The sequence below is a fragment of the Polistes canadensis genome, unplaced genomic scaffold (genome assembly GCF_001313835.1).
Source record: "Polistes canadensis isolate GaletaPanama2010 unplaced genomic scaffold, ASM131383v1 scaffold_10, whole genome shotgun sequence".
Classification (NCBI taxonomy): Eukaryota; Metazoa; Arthropoda; class Insecta; order Hymenoptera; family Vespidae; genus Polistes; species Polistes canadensis.
In genome coordinates this window covers 1300712-1321123 of record NW_014569557.1, presented here as the reverse complement: position 1 = coordinate 1321123, position 20412 = coordinate 1300712, and the positions used below count along the sequence as shown (strand labels likewise).

General features: G+C 31.8%; 5 protein-coding genes across 8 annotated transcripts in view; 3 read left to right on the top strand and 2 right to left on the bottom strand.

The window, feature by feature from the left end:
* Positions 1-4789, top strand: part of LOC106792607 (extracellular serine/threonine protein CG31145) — a gene marked incomplete at its 5' end in the record, with an annotated part of 37125 nt that extends 32336 nt beyond the window's left edge. Inside the window, 4 exons of the mRNA XM_014759082.1 lie at positions 2190-2282; positions 2424-2728; positions 2818-3091; positions 4476-4789. Of these exons, the coding sequence (XP_014614568.1) occupies positions 2190-2282; positions 2424-2728; positions 2818-3091; positions 4476-4686 (883 nt within the window). The remainder of the gene's footprint in view (positions 1-2189; positions 2283-2423; positions 2729-2817; positions 3092-4475) is intronic.
* A 3215-nt stretch (positions 4790-8004) lies between these two features.
* On the bottom strand, positions 8005-9312 carry LOC106792983 (MORN repeat-containing protein 3-like). Of its 2 annotated transcripts, XM_014759526.1 has the most exons (3): positions 8987-9312; positions 8630-8919; positions 8005-8534 (listed from the first exon to the last, which is right to left on the bottom strand). In XM_014759526.1, the coding sequence occupies exons 1-3, from the start codon at positions 9160-9162 to the stop codon at positions 8320-8322; spliced, it is 681 nt and encodes a 226-aa protein (XP_014615012.1). In that variant the 5' UTR covers positions 9163-9312; the 3' UTR covers positions 8005-8319. The 2 variants fall into 2 exon arrangements, 1 of the variants encoding a protein (XP_014615012.1); XR_001382370.1 differs by lacking the exon at positions 8630-8919 and having other exon boundaries at positions 8272-8534.
* Positions 9313-9405: 93 nt separating this feature from the next.
* Positions 9406-14119, top strand: LOC106793014 (zinc finger CCHC domain-containing protein 8 homolog). Its single transcript, XM_014759582.1, has 7 exons — positions 9406-9818; positions 10119-10344; positions 10517-10839; positions 10983-11196; positions 11278-11458; positions 11548-11696; positions 11761-14119. The coding sequence occupies exons 1-7, from the start codon at positions 9649-9651 to the stop codon at positions 12208-12210; spliced, it is 1713 nt and encodes a 570-aa protein (XP_014615068.1). The 5' UTR covers positions 9406-9648; the 3' UTR covers positions 12211-14119.
* Positions 13928-18355, bottom strand: LOC106793015 (small integral membrane protein 14). Of its 3 annotated transcripts, XM_014759585.1 has the most exons (6): positions 18243-18355; positions 17232-17288; positions 15510-15629; positions 14879-14933; positions 14645-14796; positions 13928-14450 (listed from the first exon to the last, which is right to left on the bottom strand). In XM_014759585.1, the coding sequence occupies exons 3-6, from the start codon at positions 15579-15581 to the stop codon at positions 14406-14408; spliced, it is 324 nt and encodes a 107-aa protein (XP_014615071.1). In that variant the 5' UTR covers positions 15582-15629; positions 17232-17288; positions 18243-18355; the 3' UTR covers positions 13928-14405. The 3 variants fall into 3 exon arrangements, with proteins under 3 accessions (XP_014615071.1, XP_014615069.1, XP_014615070.1); XM_014759583.1 differs by lacking the exon at positions 17232-17288; XM_014759584.1 differs by lacking the exon at positions 18243-18355 and having other exon boundaries at positions 17232-17634.
* Positions 18356-18884: 529 nt separating this feature from the next.
* On the top strand, positions 18885-19763 carry LOC106792598. Its single transcript, XM_014759073.1, has one exon. It carries the CDS (start codon positions 18885-18887, stop codon positions 19761-19763), a length of 879 nt encoding a protein of 292 aa, XP_014614559.1.
* Positions 19764-20412: the final 649 nt, after the last annotated feature.

Below are 20412 nucleotides of genomic sequence, written 5' to 3'. Positions count from 1 at the left end.
TTAATACCATTTCATATCAAAAATAAATCTACGAATTAATTAGTATAACTTACATAAAACTCATGTATTCGATAACTGTGAAATATTTCTTTTTTAAATCTCCTTTTAATTGAATTATTCGCGATCGAATAATAATAATAATAATTTAATGAAATTCAACTTATAATAAAAATCAATCGACATTAATTCTTCTTAGGTTCAAGATTCCATTTATTATTCCATTTAGTAAGTTCGTAAAGCGTAAGATTCATTTGAATTTCATAAACCTTCTTCTTTCAACTATCGATACTTATCTCTCTTCTTCTTCTTCTTCTTTTTCTTCTTCTTCGCATCTTTCTACTATGCTACCAACTCACCCCTTTCCTTCCCCATAATCGAGAGGAGCGTGAAAGAAGAAAAAAAAAGTTTGAAAAACAAACAACCCTTGATACAATAGAATATTCTCACGAGTAAAGTGGAAGTTTAGTCGTATCAGGGAAAAAGAAAGATATATATATATATATATAAATTTTCTATACATTCGAAAGAGACCCACCTTGCTGTTGGTGATGCGATTCGGTTGAAGACAAGCGCAAACGACTGTTAACTTTTAATCAGATGCAAATTACGCACTAATTACAGTACCACTGATGTATTAATTAGTCCGGCTTAGAAGGAAAAGTTGTCAACTGCATAAGGCGAATTTAGAGATTTTCTTTCTTTCTCTCTTTTTCCAATTGTTCGATATGCAATTGTATAATAAACTGTAAATTTTTCCTTTGATCATTAACAACTCTGCAAGTGGTTGTTGATGCGACATTAAATAAATGGGGGGAAAAATATATAAATAAAGTATAAAAAACATAATCTACGAGATAGGCAATTCTTTATAATGTAGTGTAAAAAAAAAAAACAAAAAACAAAATAAAAAAGAAATTAGTTAAGAAATATAACAAACGAAAAGAAAAAAAAATAGAAAAAGCAATCGTACTTTCTCTCTCGCCGACGAGTAAATCAATCTACGTCTTTGGAGTATCACGTTTTTTTTTATAGATTCGATCAACGAAACGGAACGAAAGTGAAAGATCCGAATGAATGCTCTTTCATCGAAGATAGAATTGAAAGCGATGAAATAGAATACTCACTCGATGGATTTCGTATTCGGAAAACGCTTTAAAAATATCCGTTTCTTCTTTAAAGACAAAAAAAAAGAAAGAATGAGAGAAAGAGAGATCAGGGGTGAAAGTAAAAAAGCAAAAGAAACGAGAAAAAAAAAGAAAAAAAAATAGTAGACGTACTCTTCCGCTAGCTTTAAAGGAATTCATGCGACGTGCTCGAATTTTAGGTTCGGTGGTTATTGTCTGCAGTAGGTACGCGTATACCGGGTGGTCCCGTAAAACCAGCTGGGAGCTCATCGAGTAAATATTTGATCACGAAGAGGGTTTGCGATGCTCTCGTAGAAGCCAACGCTTTCACCCCGACCACCCCACTATCCTCCTTCTCTTCCTCTTCCTTTTTCAACCCTCAACAACCTTCTTCCTTCTTCTTCTCACCACACTATGTGGTGATCCTTCGACCCAGAAACCAATAAAACTTGGGGATTTTGTATTAGCATTTTGTCCAACTCTCTCAAAGTCGCTATCCTCGTTTCTTTTATACCTGCGCTTCTTCGAAACCGAACATACGAACTTGCAGATTTTCAATCGTAATATCGAGTATATACGTCTTTTATTTCTTCCTATTTCTATTTCTTAGAATTAATAATTAATATATGAACTATTTAACAAATTGTCTGAAATAGTAGTTTGTATCTACGAACGGAAAAATGAAAAAATTGATAAATAAAAAAGCAGAACAATGTTTTTTTCTCCACAAAATATTAAGAGAAAAAGTTTGAGGTGACGTTTGTTCCATATGTTGTTTTCGAGAAAGAACAACAAAATATTACGCGTAATCAAACAGATTCGTCGAAATAATAATAATCCATGTGACGTTATTAGTAACATGTTCGATTTAATTAACAGAGAATCGATCAGTAGATATATATTTAATTAAATGTTTACATCAAGCAAATTAGAACGAGGAGGGTAGCCGAGGCTGTAATCGATAGTGCAACGCGTCGATTTCGTTAATTTCATTTAATTATATATGTGTGTTTGTGCGTAAATAATTCCGATTCGATACGGTATCACATGTTCGTCTTCTTTTAGGTTTCCGCGAGAGCAACAAACTTTACCAAATCATTTCTATTTTACCGATTTCGAGAGACACACGGCAGAAATCGCATCTTTTCATCTCGACAGGTAAGATTTAAACATTTTTCATACTATTGTATGTTAAAGTGTAGGATCAAAAATGTTCGTTGAAGAATTTTTATGAAACAATGTTAGAACACACAGTTAAAGTTACAGTTTGCTATTATATATTATTCTAATTGTTCTTAGATTGTTCGGTTTTCGACGAGCAATGCCGGTGACGGGAAGAACGTTGAATATAACAACAGAGATTTACAACATAGCCGATGGCGAACTACTCAAGACCTTCTTCGTTAGCCCTGCAGGTAACCTTTGTTTTCACGGGAAGTGCAGTTACTACTGTGACACGGCGCACGCGGTTTGCGGCAATCCGGACACCTTAGAGGGTAGTTTTGCGGCTTTCCTGCCAAACAAATCTTTCGCTACGAGGAAAGCTTGGAGGCATCCTTGGAGAAGAAGTTACCACAAACGGAGGAAAGCTCAATGGGAGCATGGTATCGATTATCTTTCTCATTGAACCGTTACGAAATGACTTGTTGTTAATAATTATTTAGGATTGAAAGAAATTTGAAATATTTGACAGACTCGCAATATTGTTCACTGGTGAAAGAGATACCACCTTACGACGAGGGTCGGAGACTTCTCGATTTGATGGACATGTCAGTCTTTGATTTTCTAACTGGGAATATGGACCGACATCACTACGAGACATTCAAGATATTCGGGAACGACACGTTCACCCTTCACGTTGATCATGGTCGTGGCTTTGGGAAACCCTTTCACGATGAGACATCTATTCTAGCACCTATCTTGCAATGCTGCATGATCAGACAGAGCACCCTGGCCACCTTACTCAAGTGAGTCCCCTATTTCTAACGACGAGACGACAACGTCGGGATTTTCCCCGGAATCGGAATCGGAATCGGAATCGGAATCGGAATCTACTGTGTTTTATCGAAATTGGCATCGGTGGGCCGCTCGTGAATCTCACCTTCGATCGGCAAATTCGAATCGCGAAACGAGAGACGTTTCGTCGTGCCAGGGCGCGAAACGACGGCGACGACGATGCGTTTTTCGAATGCGTTCCCCCTCCGACGAAAACCCCGAAAAATACGAGCACGATAAATTCGCGCTAAAGTAGCCTCGTTCTCTCGGATTTTCTCTCCTCGGACAGCCCTTCCTCTTCTCTCCTCTCCTACGCGAACTTGACTTTTTTACGAGTCTTTGCACCGTTGTTAAAAGAAAAAAAAAGGACAAAAATCCCAACATCGTCGTTTCGGGATTACAATGTCGAGATTGTCCTTTTAATAAAATCAAATAATTTATATCAAAATTATTCGTTATCTCCTATATTTCGATCGAGATCAGATTTACGTTTTAATATGATAAATATGAATTAAATATATATATATATATATATTGTATATGTGAAAATATAAAATGTAATGATATAAAACTAGAAATACGGATGAAATAAAAAAAAAGAATTTTTCCCATATATAGTACGTGTTATCGTTAAATTCGATCGATACGAGTTACGTTCCAACGTGATAAATACGAATTAGATATAATTAGGCTTGCTTCCTTCTAAGTAGCGCTTCGAATGAAATCGTGCTACTTGTTAAAGAAACCCACACGTTGTCCATTAAATGCGATATTATAGGATAATAACTTCCTGCGACTACTTCGTTGCGAGCACTTTATCCTACTGTCAAAAGGGATACTGTCTTTAGCGAGCAGATCGTATCGTAAACGGTCATCGTTCTGATCCGATCCGTTCCGTTCCGGTCTGCTCCGTTTTCGATTCATTTTAACACATTAACTATTTATAAGATAAAATTACATTAACTTCTTGCGAGTCATTGTTTTTTTCTTTCCCCGTTTATTTATGGATGTAACCACGTTAAAACAATTTTTTACGATTAAAGAAATAACGAATAATTATGAAAATTTATTTCGATTCTATTCCATTTTGAATTTAATTCAAATATGCTATTTATTTTTCCTATTATTGCATTATTTCGCGAAATGTACCCGTTATCGTATATTACATTTTTATCAATGCTTCTTTCTGTGGATATATTTAAAGAGAAAATTGTTCGTTTGGAAATAAGTGGGATATTTAATTATTTCATAATAAAATACTATATTATTTAAACGGTTAATGTTATTTTTACGATATATCATTTAATTATTCAATTATTCGAATATTTGATATAGAAATGGATTTTCTGATTAAAGATTTCACAATGGACCGACACGTTTGAGCGTAGCCATGAAGCAGAGTATGGCAAGGGATCCAGTTGCACCAGTTTTATGGGAGCCCCATTTGACCGCTTTAGATCGAAGAGTTGGAATAATTTTACAAGCTATCAGAGATTGCGTAAACCGCGAGGATTCCGACCAATTGGTCGTCCAATCTGAGAAAAAAAAGAAAACTGCAAAATCCTAACCTTTTTATTTGACGAAAAGCACACAAATCCAAAATCCTCTCTCTGATGGACGTATCGTATGTACATACAAATGTATAATAATAATCATTACTATTATTATTATTATTATTATTGTTATTATATTTATATCTAATATATTCTTTCAATTATTTCCTTTTATAATATTCCTTTTAAAAACAAGAGGCGTAACTTTTTGTATGCTTGTAACGTACAAACAATATCGGCAAAACTATTTCTTTTTCTTTTTTATTTATCTTTCCTTTGAAAAGGAAGAGAAGCTCTATGTACAAATCAAAATATCTCTAGGGAGATTTTTCTAACGAAAAAAAAAAAGGAAATAAAAATAACAATATTTATAATAAAAGAAAAATAAAATACAACAAATGAAGAAGCAAGCACGCGAAAGAAAAAAACAAGGAAAAAACTTTTCTGTAAATAAATGTATCATAGAAATAGTGATGCGGGTATTTCGAGATATCGATCGGGGAGGAAAGAGGGTAGTCCATGAACAAACGCGTTTGTAATGACGTAGTTTTGTAATCAAAATGAATTAGATCGATCACGCGCGCTTGTAAATATAATAAAAAGGGAAAAATATAAATATTCGAAAGATGAAATCGTTTGAATTTCGTCCTCGTTTTTCTTTCCTAAATGAAATTTTGACGATTATCGATTATTTTTCTTTCCAAAGATTATTCTTATTTTTAATATGACAAAAAGAAAACAAAAAAAGAGAGAAATTTTATAGCAACTCGTGAAAATCATCGCTGCATACATTTGTATAATCTGTCGTATAAAATTATATTCCTATTTTGTTAAATATATTTTTTGAAAGTAAAAGAATTCGCTAAGAATATGTAATATAATATTATAAATATATAAATATGATATAGGATATATGTATATAAATACATGTATTTATGTACACGTACGTATGGATGTATGTATATACGTTTGTTCATTTGTTCCTTTTTTTTTAATACATGTATATCAGAACGTATGTATGTATGTATGGATGTATAAATAGCAAATAGATAAACATAAATATATTGTATATGCGTGCGAGAAATTTTGTATAAAACGTGCTTTTAATACGCGTGCAACAATTCTATGAACGTTTCTCATGTGCACCTGTATTCATCAATATGTCAAAGAAAAACACTTTTAATGACAATGATTATCGTTCTTAATCTTATTTATCATTTTATCCTTTTAATTCCTCATACCTTATATTTATACGTATAATTTAGAAAAATACAAAAAGAATCAAATTTGGTTGTTGTTGAGACTGAAAACTTTTCAACCCACCCGCGTATAAAATCGAAATAAATAAATCTTGAAAAAACAAAAACATCCCCCCATCGAACGAAATAATAATTGGATCCTATGTTTTCTTTAGTAAAAATTCAAACTTTATCGAACGATTTGTTTCTTTATATCCCGTTCTATTTTACATCGAGATAAACTCGATCCCGTTACTACTTTTCGATAATTTTCGAGAAACTTACTAATGATTTCCTTCGACTACGAAAATTGTCCATTCTTACAAATTATTGATAACTACGTTATTCTCCTCTTCAATTAATTCTTCTTCTTCTTCTTCTACTTCCTTTTTTCTTTCTAGAAAATGGAACTAAAAGTTAAAATTTTCTGTAAAAGAGATAGAAAAAGAAATAAAAAGTGTTAAGATAAGTTCGCTATAATTAGAATCCCGTTTGTTGAATTTTACGCGAATACTTTAATATCGTTTCTCTCACTTGTATGATGATACACCAAGGATAAAACATTTTAAAATGAAATATTTATAAACCTGCAGTCGCGCGCCGAAGCAAAGCGCAAAGATAAGACCTCGTTAACGAGAGGAAAAAGCAAAGCTTTTAATTAAACGAATTTACATTAAAAACAACACAAGAATACATTTTAATCGTTCTTCGACGAATATATTACAAATCGAGTATATTCCTCTGACAAAGAAACATTTCTAACAAAAATTGTTCTTTCATAAAACGGACAACAAGAAATTCAATATAAGCAATTCTTCAGGAATAAATAGAAATTATAATAGGTAAAAGTATAATACTTTATGTTTTTAAGTAAATACAAATTTTTTTGGTTTTCTTTGTTTAAAATACTAACCCAATAAACAAACTACCTTATAAGTAGTCTCAAATGTATCCTATAGGAAAATCATATGGTTAAAAAACAAAAAGTTATTGGAAAACAAGTCCATCTTCTTTTCTTCTTCTATTTCGTTTGTTTTTACGACAAATTTCTCCTCGCGGTTGAGATAAAATACGGCAATAAGGAAAGCAAAATACGTGAGTATATTCTCTTGTATTAGAAGTACATCGAACTTTCGATAGTAAACGCATTCAATGGGTTCCGTTTGAAAAGTATGCTTCTCCGTGTGTGTATGTTATCTCTACAAATTTGCGGCTGCCTAACTTTGTTTTCCAACACTTTGTTCTCGAGTGCCCTTACCCTGGCTCTTTTCGCTTAAACCCCTTACCACTACTTGCACGATGGAAAGACAAACGTCGTTGGATTTTTCTTCTCGATCGATAAGATTAACTACGTTAGCGGATCTTCCAAGGACGACTTATTGTTAGTTTTATCCTACTCTCACATTATGAAATGTCACACATATTACATACAAATACATTCAAGTACAATAAAGCAAACTGTCTCCCCAGTAATAATTAATATCGTTTATTATTTCACATTTTTCTGTGATAATTTAGACGACGTAACTTAAATAACAAAAAAAAAAAAACAAATAAGGGGGGATATTAATTATTGCTAGATTAAATGTATATTTTTAGTAAGGTTATCTTTTACTTTGTCACACGCTTCTTTTTCTATATCTTTTCCTATCATATTATAGAACTCTTTTCTTTCTTTTACTCTTGTTCACTGGGTATACGTAAGTTGTTTATATGGATTGAAAATATTTCAGAAACAAATATTTGATAAGCTTAAGCTAACTTATAACTCTTTAAATCTAAAACGTATACATAGTAACTTATAAATACACTTACGTAGAACGTATCACGAACTAGGTTGTTATACAAATATTATCTTCCATGTTGCCGATCGATAAACGAACTTATACTGCCATCTATTCGTACAATGTGCAAACTAACTTTGATGATAACGAGCCTCTGATGGTAAACATAGAATCAATCTACACATTATTACCGACAAACTTGTTCTATTTTCCAATACAGATATAAATATTTTCGAAGAAAAAATAAAACATTAAAATGATACTTAATAAAAATTAAAAATAGCAGAAAAAAGAGAGAACAATCAGAAGCGTGTTTAGAAATGTTTATTCTTCATTTTAATGAAGCACAACCACGGAAAATCATGCGAGTTGTTACTCGTGATGAATGCTTTGATACAACTTCAAACTAGTTAATGACCTAACGCGAAAGGAAGTATTATTACATTTCATGATTACACGAAGAGCAATCAAAGAACAAAGTTTGCGAATTGGGGGTAAACATCGTCACCCCAAATGTGTAATGAAAATTCCAAATTAAGCCCAAGATGTCTTTCTTAATAAAAATGATAAATCATATCGCAAAATGATGATTGGGATTTACAGTAATAAAGGAAAATAAGAAGAATTAATAACAAATGGTCGAAATATTAGTTTCCGGTATGGGATATGCTGTTGGATGCAATGCCGATTGCCGCCAATTAATATCTTGCATTATGCTATTAATACAAAAATCGTTGCACCAATAACCATATTGACATTGTCCACTATCTAAATGATAAAATGTACCTAAACCGTTTCTTTTTCCATCGATGAAAGAACCCTCGTACCGATTTCCATCTCCTGTTAATAGTTAAATAAAATAAACACATTTAGATGAAACCACTATATTGCAAAATGTAAGATATTTTTTCTTCGCTAAATTTGATTTTGTAAACCTTTAATAAACATTCCCTTTCCATACGACAAATCGTTTCTCCAAAATCCTTGGTAATAATCGCCATTTTGGTACCAAATGCGACCATAACCGTGACGTTTATCACAATGAAAATCTCCTTCGTAATAATCCCCATTTTCATACCAAAAATTACCAAAACCTTCTTTTTTTCCTATCATCCAATAACCCGCGTATATTTTACGAATACTACTATTTTTATATATTTTACTCAATACGCCATAACCGTGTTTTTGTCCGCAAAACCAATTACCCTCGTACATCCTACCATTTCTGATAATAACAAGTTCATAAAACTACACAAAAAGAAAGAAATCAAGGAAATTATTTAAACAAATACCTGTCTATGTCTGTACCCTTGCCGTGTTTCTTATTATCTTTCCATTCACCTTTATAATGTGCTTTCAAAATTCCTTTCCTTTGTGGAAGAAATATGGAACATCGCAATCCTTCTTTTTTGCTTTTTTCCGATTGTTCCTTATTAGTAGAAATTCGGATGCATTTTAAAAATGGCATTCTATTAAATCAATCAAAAACTAAGCGACGATTTATGAGATAAAATTTAAATTCACACGATAAATTGCAATATACTTGAATTAAAACACACATCTTAAGCGCATTTTTTCAACAAAAATTATCACTTATTATTTATTTTCGTTTTGACAAATTATTGGCTAACCTGATACTTTTACCATCATAAATATTTAATTTCTATCACATATTTATGTTGGCAACACTATGCGTTGATAAAAGCGTCCATCGTCTAAATCCAATATGGCGAAAAAACATTACGGCGGAGTCTAATTTGACTAACGTATTTAAAATAAATTGTGGCAAGTGTAATGTTTTTCCTTATTTTGTATATCGTATAATTTCGAGTGTATATTTTTTTTCACTTCATATTTCTCCCCGTTTTCTTAAATTTGAAAAAATAAGATTACTCGCATGGCATTGTATCAGTGTTTGTAAACTTATCAAGAAGAACGAGGGAAACAAGTTTTTATGTATAAAATTAAACAAATAATGATAAGTCGAATACCAGTTTGGGACATGGATGTTCAAGAATATATTAAATCGAAAGAAGATGAGTCTGTTTTCGATGAGGAAACTTTAATAATAGATAAGAACCAGCCACTATTTAAGGTTATATTTCAGAATGAAACTATTGCTCGGTGAGTCTTAATTTTTTACAAAGAATAAACAATAACTGTCATCAAATTTTACACATACATATATTTTCATTGTTCTATCAAAAATGCAAAATTCAATTTTCCATTTTTTTCTATACGAGTCATAGATAATTTTAATTCAACAATAACTTACATTTGTATGCACAGGAGAATGCGTTACTTAGGACACATCTGACATGTTTATGTATTTTATATTTTTAAGATACTCTCTAATGAAAAATTTTGAATTATATAACAAATGTAAACAATGCTACATGTTCCGATACATTTCTTATGTTACAGAAAATTTAGACATGAGATAACCATAAGCATAGAGGCTTTGATTAATTCAAAGAATAATATTAATCTATGCAATAACTACTCTGACCTAATATTAGAATTTTGGGATAAACCGAACGAATGTAAAGTTATTGTACCTAATGTGGAAAGCGAAAACAACAAAGATCTCTTTACTCTGGACACACAGCCTTTAATATGGCAAAATCATAAAGTACCTACGTATGACACGGTATGTTTTTATAAAAGTTTGTGTGTGCAATAATGTATACATATCTAATGTATATATTATAGTCAATGTATATATTTTGGGCATTGTATGCATTGCCATAACATATATATATATATAACATTTGTTTTATATATATGATCCAAATATAATATTGTTTTCTTTCTTTTTCTAGTCTTATAAATTATTTGATGAAAATAGAAAGAGAAAAGAAGAGAAATTAAATACTGGGGAAGAAAAAAACGTATGTAATAGAAAACTTTCATGTTTTAATTGTTCTGGAAACCATAACTTAAATGATTGTGTATTACCTTGGAACCAAGCTAATATAACTAAGAATCGTAATAAGAATCTTAGTGATAAAAAAAGTCATAAAGGTATAAGATATCATTTAGATGACTGTCAAAAATTCAGTCACTTGATTCCTGGTCAAATTAGCAAAGATTTACGTTACGCATTGGGCCTCAGAGATAATGAATTACCTTTGCATATTTACAGGTAAAGAAAGAAATAATAATTAATTTCAATCATTTTCATATAAAAAATGTAAGAACAATGCGTGCGAAAGTGTATGAAATCATAAAATTTATATGGATAAAATACAACATTTTCATTTCTTATAATTAATTTATTTTTCATAGAATGAGAGCGCTCGGTTATCCTCCTGGATGGTTAGAAGAAGCACGCTTGCAACATTCAGGATTATCTCTATTCAATTCGGATGGAGCACCAGAATTGGATCCTGATGAGGAACCGGGAGAAGTGATAATCATAGAAGATAAATATCAATACGATATAAACAAAATTGTAGATTTTCCTGGGTTTAATGTTTCACCTCCATTGGGTACTCGTGATGTAAGTATTTTCACAAATAATATTTTAATGAACAATTTATTATATAAATAATTTCTATGTAAATTTTGACTTTGATTAAAGGAACAAATGCATTCTTGGACTCCTGAATTACAATATGCTCATAGTAAGGAAAATATGCTATTAAATATGGGTAACAAGAAGACACCAGAAGGATATAAGAGGAAAAAATTAAAATTAAATACATCTGCAACAAGCAATTCATCTATAGTACCTAGCGATATGGAAATAGAAGATTTAAGTGGTAATTTCTTATCATTTTCCCTCACATCTACTTTTTCCATGAAAAATAGAAAATATTAAGTAAATCTATATATATAATCTTATTTGTAGGAATAGAAAGTATTGTTGAAACAGTACCTATTAATGGACATTTTATACCACCTTTACCAAAAAATATACCTTCTAAGCCTCCAGAACCACTATCTTCGTCATCAACATTGGAACAGTGTTCATTTGATAGTCAATCGCAAGATTCCATTGTAAGTTATAAATAATCTTATATGCTGTTAATTTAAATAATTATCAAAAAATATATTTATCTAGGATGGAAGCGTGTCACCATTGTCCAGGACAAATTCACCATCGTTATCAGATCTCGAAAGCATAAAAAAACGATTACTTGTAGAGCTTGAGGATTCCAGCTCGCAATCTAATCTTGAAACACCTGTGAAATGCAATTCTTTAAATAATACTTTGAAATCGGAAGCACCTTCACCATCCATCGAACACACACCACAATCCAATCTCTCACAAAATATGCATAATTCATTGAATTCAAGTCAAGGAAGCATAATATCAATAGATTTGGGCACACCAGTAGTACAAAGTAGTTCTCCTTTTAATAAATTACCGTCTTCAGACAAATTTTCAAAGAATATTTGCGACGTCATAAATTTTGAAAATTTACCAGACTCTACAGGTAAATACGAACAAATGACAGGAGTTCTACAAAAGGTACGAACTACTATGGCCAAAATTAATAGCGATTTGTGAAAGCTATTTAAATATCTAATTATCTATTAAAATATCTCAATCAGGGTTGAACTATATCTAATTGAAATAGTTGCAATACCAATATAATTTGTTACATACAAAGTTTGTACATAATATTTTAATATAAAAGATATCGTGCATAATAATAGCATATAATAATGCATTATTGTAGACGATAAGTTGGAAAATAATGGTTAATTATGAAAAATATTTAACTTTTTATTTACATTCTCGAAAATTTTGAAATGTACTGTAAAAAGTGAAAAAAAAGAAAAGGACGACTTGTTCGACCGCAGTAGATTAAGTCAATAAGTATATTTATAATTTAATCATAAATGGTACGATATTGCATAATAAAAAATAAGTTTTTGTAAATCAATGCTTATTTTTTACATGAAATTAAAAGTACAAAAATATAATAATCTTTAAATTTTTTAAACACTAAAATGCTTTTGTCGGATTCCATGAGAAAAGCATTTTAAAAATTAATAATCTTCTACGTTATTTTAAATTATTCACTTTTTGCTTTTGTTTAAAATAAATGCATTAAAAAATAATTGTTTAGAATTATTTATTATACATAACGTCAAATGAAATAACTGCCAAGCAATATAGTGGAAAAAAATAAAGAGAATGAAAACTTCTCTATTATTTTTATATATTATAATTTGTATACTATATATATTGGAATTGTATTGATTTATGTCTTTAATAGAAATTCGATTTTTAAAATAATTGAAATGATATGTGGATGATTTATGGTCCAATTTTCGAATCGAATCGTTCAGTCATTTTAAAAATAGACCAATTAAGTGATCGAACGAAATCATGTTTTTCTTTTTATTATTATTACTATTATTATTATTTTATCAGAGTTACATTTTTCTCGGTATCTTTGAAAATAAATGAAATTTTCTCTACGATTGTGTCAAACGATTGAAAAAAAGTAAAAAATTTTATTAAATTATAAGAGAGAAAAATATTTTTGGTACTTTTATCAGAAAAAAAGAAAAGTGATATGGAAAAATTGTCCCAGTTTTAGGTTCGCTATACATATCTAAATGTAATTTCGGTGTTTGTAAATACCGAAATAAATAAAATTAAATAAAATTAAAAATAATTTATACCATATATATAAAAAGGGAACGAATTCATTTGACAATACAAAAATACAAGAATAATAAAACAATAAAGTAACGAAACAGAATCTAAAGCAAGAATGTGCATGTAAACATATTTAATTGCTTTTTAATCATAATTTTATGTTATCGATGTATTTTATTGAAGCAAGAGAGACATACTGATAGTTTGTTAAGACAATCATCGTTAAATGTTGTCACTCTTTTTGTAATATCCCGTGCAATGTAACTATGCATATTTTTTATATTTTCTATCATAAAAATCATTATAAACTATGTAAAAATGATATCAGCAATCATTGCTTATCTCTTGATGAGAAAAATGATTTGCCATAGAAGTCAATTTCAACGTGTACCGAAAACGGTGCACGTGGCAGGAAACGTATTAATAAACTCTTACATTCGATCTATTCACGCGCACGCTTATGTAAATTTTAATTAATTTAAAAAGGAAAGAAAAAAGTAAACGAAATAAGAAATATTTATTAAAATATGATCAATCATTGTATATTATATTAGGATTACTGGCCATATGCGATTATTGGAATGGAAAGAATAACTTACATAATAAATCTTTCATGAGAAAATAATTCCTTTATACTAATTTTTAAATACGCCATATACCATCCCATTTTGCTATACAATCACATGTTATATTCCTACATTTATTATCATTAGTGCTAATATTTTACATTATTTCTGTACACACTGTATATACCCCCCATATACAATATGTAATAATAAGCATTAGTAGAAAGAAGTGAAGAAAACAAAGGGAGAAAAGGATAGAATAAAATATATGTATAGTTCCTATTAAAACTTTGCGTTTTCATATATATATATATAGTAATTATACCGTTCGAAAATTAATACTGAATTTTTGAAATATATTTCTGCATAGGAAAAGAAAAAAAAACAAATATAATTCTCAGATCACCATTTTTCCGATTCATAATTAATTAATTATTACCAATATTGTTGTTTTTGTCATTTAAAAAATCCAGCTATTAAAATAGAACAAAATTTGTCTATATCATCCATTCTTTATGTGCGTTTTTAATTTCCTGCAGGTGGGGGTGGTGGAAGATCATCGTTCGAACCCTAAAAAAAATTATCTTTTCTGTCTAATATTTACGGAACCAGTCGAACTATTATTTATAAATGTATTCATAATTTATGTAAATGACAATATATAAATAAAAATAAATATTTGATTCTAATTAATCAATAATTATTGCGAATTTTTCATAATTAACGTTAAATATTATTCGATCGACATAAACGTTATCACTTACAGATATGTTATCTCGATTTTTAGTAACATTTGATTCCAATTGTGGACGTCGAAGAGATCTTGGTCTGGTAATATACATTACAACCATAAATGCAAAAAATAAACATATTAGAAAAAAATTAGAGGACGACTCTACAGGAGGCGGTCCTGGTACTAAAAGAACATAACATTTTACAAATATAAAATAATTTTAATAAACAGGTACGATATTGTTAAAGAACAAAGTGATACCTACGTCTTGAGAAACTGAAACATTCAGTATCCGAACAGAAATTTTGCGTTTGCCGTAGCTGAAACAATATATTTTTATTTATAATTTGATATACAAAGAACAAAAATATTTATCCTATTTTTTTGATTTTATATACCTACAAGTAATATTCATGAAATTAGTCATTCATGATAATAAATGTATCGCTACGATGGCGAAAGAAATACGAAAAATATATTTGAAGGATACAAAGCGATTCTGCAAAGATTAATTAATTTTTTTATATAAATCATATAATGCGAAAAATAAGAATGCAATATAAGCGAATAAAAAAATGTTTATTGCATAACTAGCGAAATGATTAAATGTTACGCTTAAAATTATTTCTCTTGCGACACGCGAATTACGACCACATTCTTCACGAAATATACGAAAGCATATCAAATTTGTCGTCAGTTCTTATTAACATAATATTTGAAAAGATAAATAATGTAAAGAATATTTATTGCTAAAAACATTGCTGAATTTGCTGTTTCTTCGTAACGGTTAAAAGTTGAAATAATATTTAACAAATATTTTAAATGTTTTAAAGTAGAGATTAAGAATTTTTCGATAATTCCTTCTTGGTTTCGTACGGTGAAAAAATTCGACTTACGATATGAAGTAGACGTTGTACGAGTAATTCGTTACTCCAAAAGTATTCACAAGGATCAAAATCGTCACTCATTTTATTAACACAGGTATCTTCGTTATGTCTCGATTTTAATGGCTGAAACTAAAAGGGGAACGAAATATGCTATATACAAATAAGGTAAATAATTGCAAACGTGATTAAGGACGTGATCAGTCAAATTATATAAGAAAAAACAATTATTTAAAAAAATATATAATGATGATAATAATAAATTCAATGAGAAAGAATTCGCGACGTTTACATGTTTTACATTTTTCATCTTTTTTTATTTTATTTTATTATATGACGATACTTTACTCTAGGGGAGGGTTTCTCAAACTTGGCAACCCCCTTTACTCAAGCAAATATTTTCGCAACCCTATGTATAGACTGACTTTATACTATCTTTTCTTTAACTATAATAAATTCAAAGATGTGTATTACACGTTAATGTTACTCTAAAATTGTTTTGAATTAATTTTCGATCGTTGCACATTCAGAAATTTGTTTAGTTTCGTTAAAATTCCTACAATCCTCAAATTTAATTGCAATAATCAAAGACACGATCAATAAAAATAGCGAGAGAAAATATAACAAAATAAATTTTAAGAAAAAGAATTCAACGTTTACACGTTCCGTTTTTTTTATCTTTTACATTTTTATTTTATCATATGGCATTATTCTACGGAACATATGTATTTATATATGTACACATATGTGGCTTTAGCATTACCATATGCATTTTCCGACGCTTGGAATCGCTATATTATTATGATACTCTTATCAGTAAGTATAAAAATTATGTTCATGCGAAGGAAGTAGATTTCATACTTTTAGTTATTCATAGTCACTAACATGATATAATGACAGAACAAAAATTTATCATTCTAATACACACACACACATACAAACAATACTTTTTTTATAATTATTCTACAACGAAAAATTTATTTATATCTTTGCATACTATGCATTATTTCATTTGCCATAAAAAAAATAAGTAATAGTCCATCTGATAATAATTACCATTTATTTTTTTCTTCCGACATTTGTTTTTAACTTTAATCTAGAAAAATAATGGCCTGTCGCAATAATGTAAAACATCCAACATTATTTCTAAATACCTATCTGGAAAATTAATCAACGTCCGAATTTGTACCTTAATATTATTTTGTTAAGAATAGTGCAAGGAATGAAATTGTGACAACAAAATTATAGAATTCCAATAAAAAAAATATCGATAAGTTTGAATCTTGTAAAAAAGAAAATGATTATTTAAAAAATTGTTTTTGTCATTGTATGCGTTCTTTAAAATAGACTAATTTCGTTTGAGAATTTCTTTCAAAAATCCACAAATAACGGAAATATTCCAAATAATTATTAGGCTTCCCAGTATAACTCATTATACTATTATTACTATTAATTCTTTTTTAATTACGATTTAACGATTATAAACACGTAATTCGTAATACTACCTTAATATTTTTATATTAGCAATAAAATGATACTTAATAAACAATAAAGATAAGAATAATAATTAGAATGTAGCTTGCATTTAACATCAAATATTTGAACAACAATAAATAAAAAAAACGATAGAGAATAAAATAATCGTATAATTCTTAAAATGAATATTGAAGAAAAAAGAAAGATAATTAATAATAAAAACTAAAAAATATCTAACGAGTGTCTTTTAAATTGTACCTTGGAAAATGTGTAAATCGTTCTTCTGTATGTCCTTGTATGCGTCTTATGTGAGATCTGCGAGATGTTAAATTAAGATTCGTTTCTATGACAAATGTTAATTTTCGTCTAACACCAAATTAACAAAAATATTATTTAAAAATAAATACAAATATACGTGTGGACCATAAAATTTATATGGCAACAGCAAGAAAAATGCGTACTTAAATCTGTACGAATATGGTCAATGCAACTCACTACACAGAAATATTGTTTAAACAAAATATGTTACTAAACCTACATAAATATTTTCAAGAACACATAAATAAGATAAAAGTATCGAATGATAGTTGGATCACGATCGTAACTTGCGCTGACATAAAACTACAGTAGAACGTAACTGCAATCTAGACACGAGAGTGAGTAAATGAATAAATGAGTAAATGAGTGAACGAGTGAGTGTACGTATATGTGTTGTGTATGAGAGAGAGAAAGAATTAACGAAAGAGTGGGGGAGGGGGAAATAAAATACAACGAAAGAGAAACGTTATGAAAGAAGAGGAAGGGTGAAGAAAAGAGAACAGTATCACACATACGAACACCTTTACATGAATCTTTTAAGATTACAGCCCTATAAGATTGTATGAGTCATGTGGAGAATCATAAATGCATGTAAATGTCTATGTGTGCGACCGTGTATGTTACATTTGATCTTATGCATTTTTACTTTACAAGGAAAAACTGATCTCAAAACGTGTTAGAAAATTAGCTCGATTGATTTTGATAAAATTCAATTGCAGGATTAAATTTAAAAGACAGTTTGATTTTTGTTGTGTTACATCATTTTAAAAACAGTTGATACGCGACATACATTCTTTATTTCATTCTTTTTCTTCTATATCACTATCTCATTTTTTCTTTAAAAAATTGTATCAATTGACTCGAATGACGTATCGACATCTTTAAAAAACGATCTAACGTCAAAATAATAAGTTAAGAATACTTCTATATGCAAGAGAAAATTCTACGAACCTGACAACGTGGATCCCCGAACTGTCAAAAAATCCAGTCGATACACGATATTTACAAACACTAGTCGACCATTACATCTGTAGTACCCTCCTCTCTGATGCAAAAATATCAAAGTTTTTGGACAAACTATAAACCAACCAATGAGATCTAAGCAAAGAATACAGAAGTACATAGAAGCTCACAAGTCCCCTTTTTTATCAACCCAGTTTCATTTTAGTTACTACCGGGACCACCAGTAGGCGAAAGTAGATACTTAATGTAGCGACCTGCTGTCGATAAGCAGATTTCCACTGCATCCTATGCGACAACTAGCGCCGCCATCCTTACTGCTCATTCCCTAGCAAACTACTTTAGCACTAGCACTCTAGCACAGCTAACAGCGCTTCTAGGCGAACATTAATATTTCCATAGTTACAAGGAAATCACTTCCGATCCAACCAGTGAGCAATCGACACGCGTACCGACGAGCAGGAAATAAAGACGTATAATTAGCTACTACTTCCGTTTACTTCTTCAAGATTTTTTGAATTATTTATTACCGCGAATTAGCGAACACGCTACAAATGGTGACCCCGACGTGATCGAAAAGGATTCGCATAACCACGTGCTAACTTAGAAAAAAAGAAAAAAACGGACGACGGGATGGATCCAGCAGAGCTACAGCAACATCAGCGAGGCCCCGGGGACGACGACGACGAAGTAAAGGTCGATGCGGCACGCGCCGTGAAACTTCCACCGTTTTGGAAGGAGAACCCGGTCCTATGGTTCGCTCAAGCGGAGGCAGCGTTTCACATCGCTCATGTCACTAATGACTCCACAAAGTTTCAGCATCTCGTGGTCCATCTGGATCAAGACGTATTGCCATTCATATCAGACATTATAGTGGCACCGCCGGAGAGGGGTAAGTTCGAGGCCCTCAAGGCACGTATCATCAGCGCCTTTGATGAGTCGAACGAGACTAAGCTGCGAAAGTTGCTTCGAGGCAGCCGACATACGAATGAAAAACCAAGCCACATTCTGCAGAGACTACGCCATATGGCCAATGGCCAGTGCACCGAGAATATCCTGCGGACGTTATTCATGGAGCAACTCCCCGACTATATAGGGAGCATATTGGCCATAAGCGAAGTGACGGATCTAACGAAGTTAGCTTTGCAGGCGGATAAAATTCTGGAGGTGTCCAAGGCGGACGTCGCCACTGTAACGTCGACACCTGCCAGGGGAACGCGCCATACTACCGTGGACGCCGAGCTGGCTGAGCTACGGGACATGGTGAAAAATCTGTCGCTGGAGGTGAGCAAATTACGTTCTCGGCGCGACCGAAGCCGCAGTCGTAGCCGCAACCGCGGTAGCAGGGTCAAAGTGGACAACGGCCTATGCTATTACCACTCGCGATTTCAAGCGCAGGCCAGGAAATGCCGGCAGCCGTGCACCTGGGTTCAGAATCGCGATTCCGTAGACGCCCGTCGCCCCAACAGCAGTTCTAACGTCGACCGTAGCAATGGCAACGCGGGAAACTAACCGCGCCGTCCCGGATACTGGCGGAAGCGGACGGCGGAAAACGATACCGCCTTGTAATTAAAGATAAGGTTAGTGGCTCGCGATACCTCATCGACACGGGAGCCGACCTGTCAATAGTTCCTAAACATTGTGCACACGGCAAGCGTATTCAGCCTACGAGTTACAAAATGTATGCGGCAAACGGCTCGACGATCAAAACTTACGGGACAACCCTAATCAACACCGACCTGGGACTTCGCAGATCGTTCCCATGGATCTTTATCGTTGCTGACGTATCGCAACCGATCATCGGAGCAGATTTCTTGTTCMAGCATAATCTCTCCGTGGACCTTCGTGGACGACGCCTTATTGATAATCTGACGCAGATGTCATATCAAGGGAAGCTCGTGATTCCCACGCAAACAACCGTTTCGTCCATTTATCCTGACGGACCGCACATCAAGCTCTTGAAGGAATTCGTCGACCTAACCTCGCCGTCGGTCAAGAAAACAGCCGCCCACACGGTACGTCATCACATCGTCACGAAGGGTCCACCCGTATACGAGCCGGCACGTAGATTACCTCCCGACAAGTTAAAGGCCGCCAAGGCGGAGTTTCAGCATATGCTAGACCAGGGTATTTGTCAACCATCCAAGAGCCCATGGGCCAG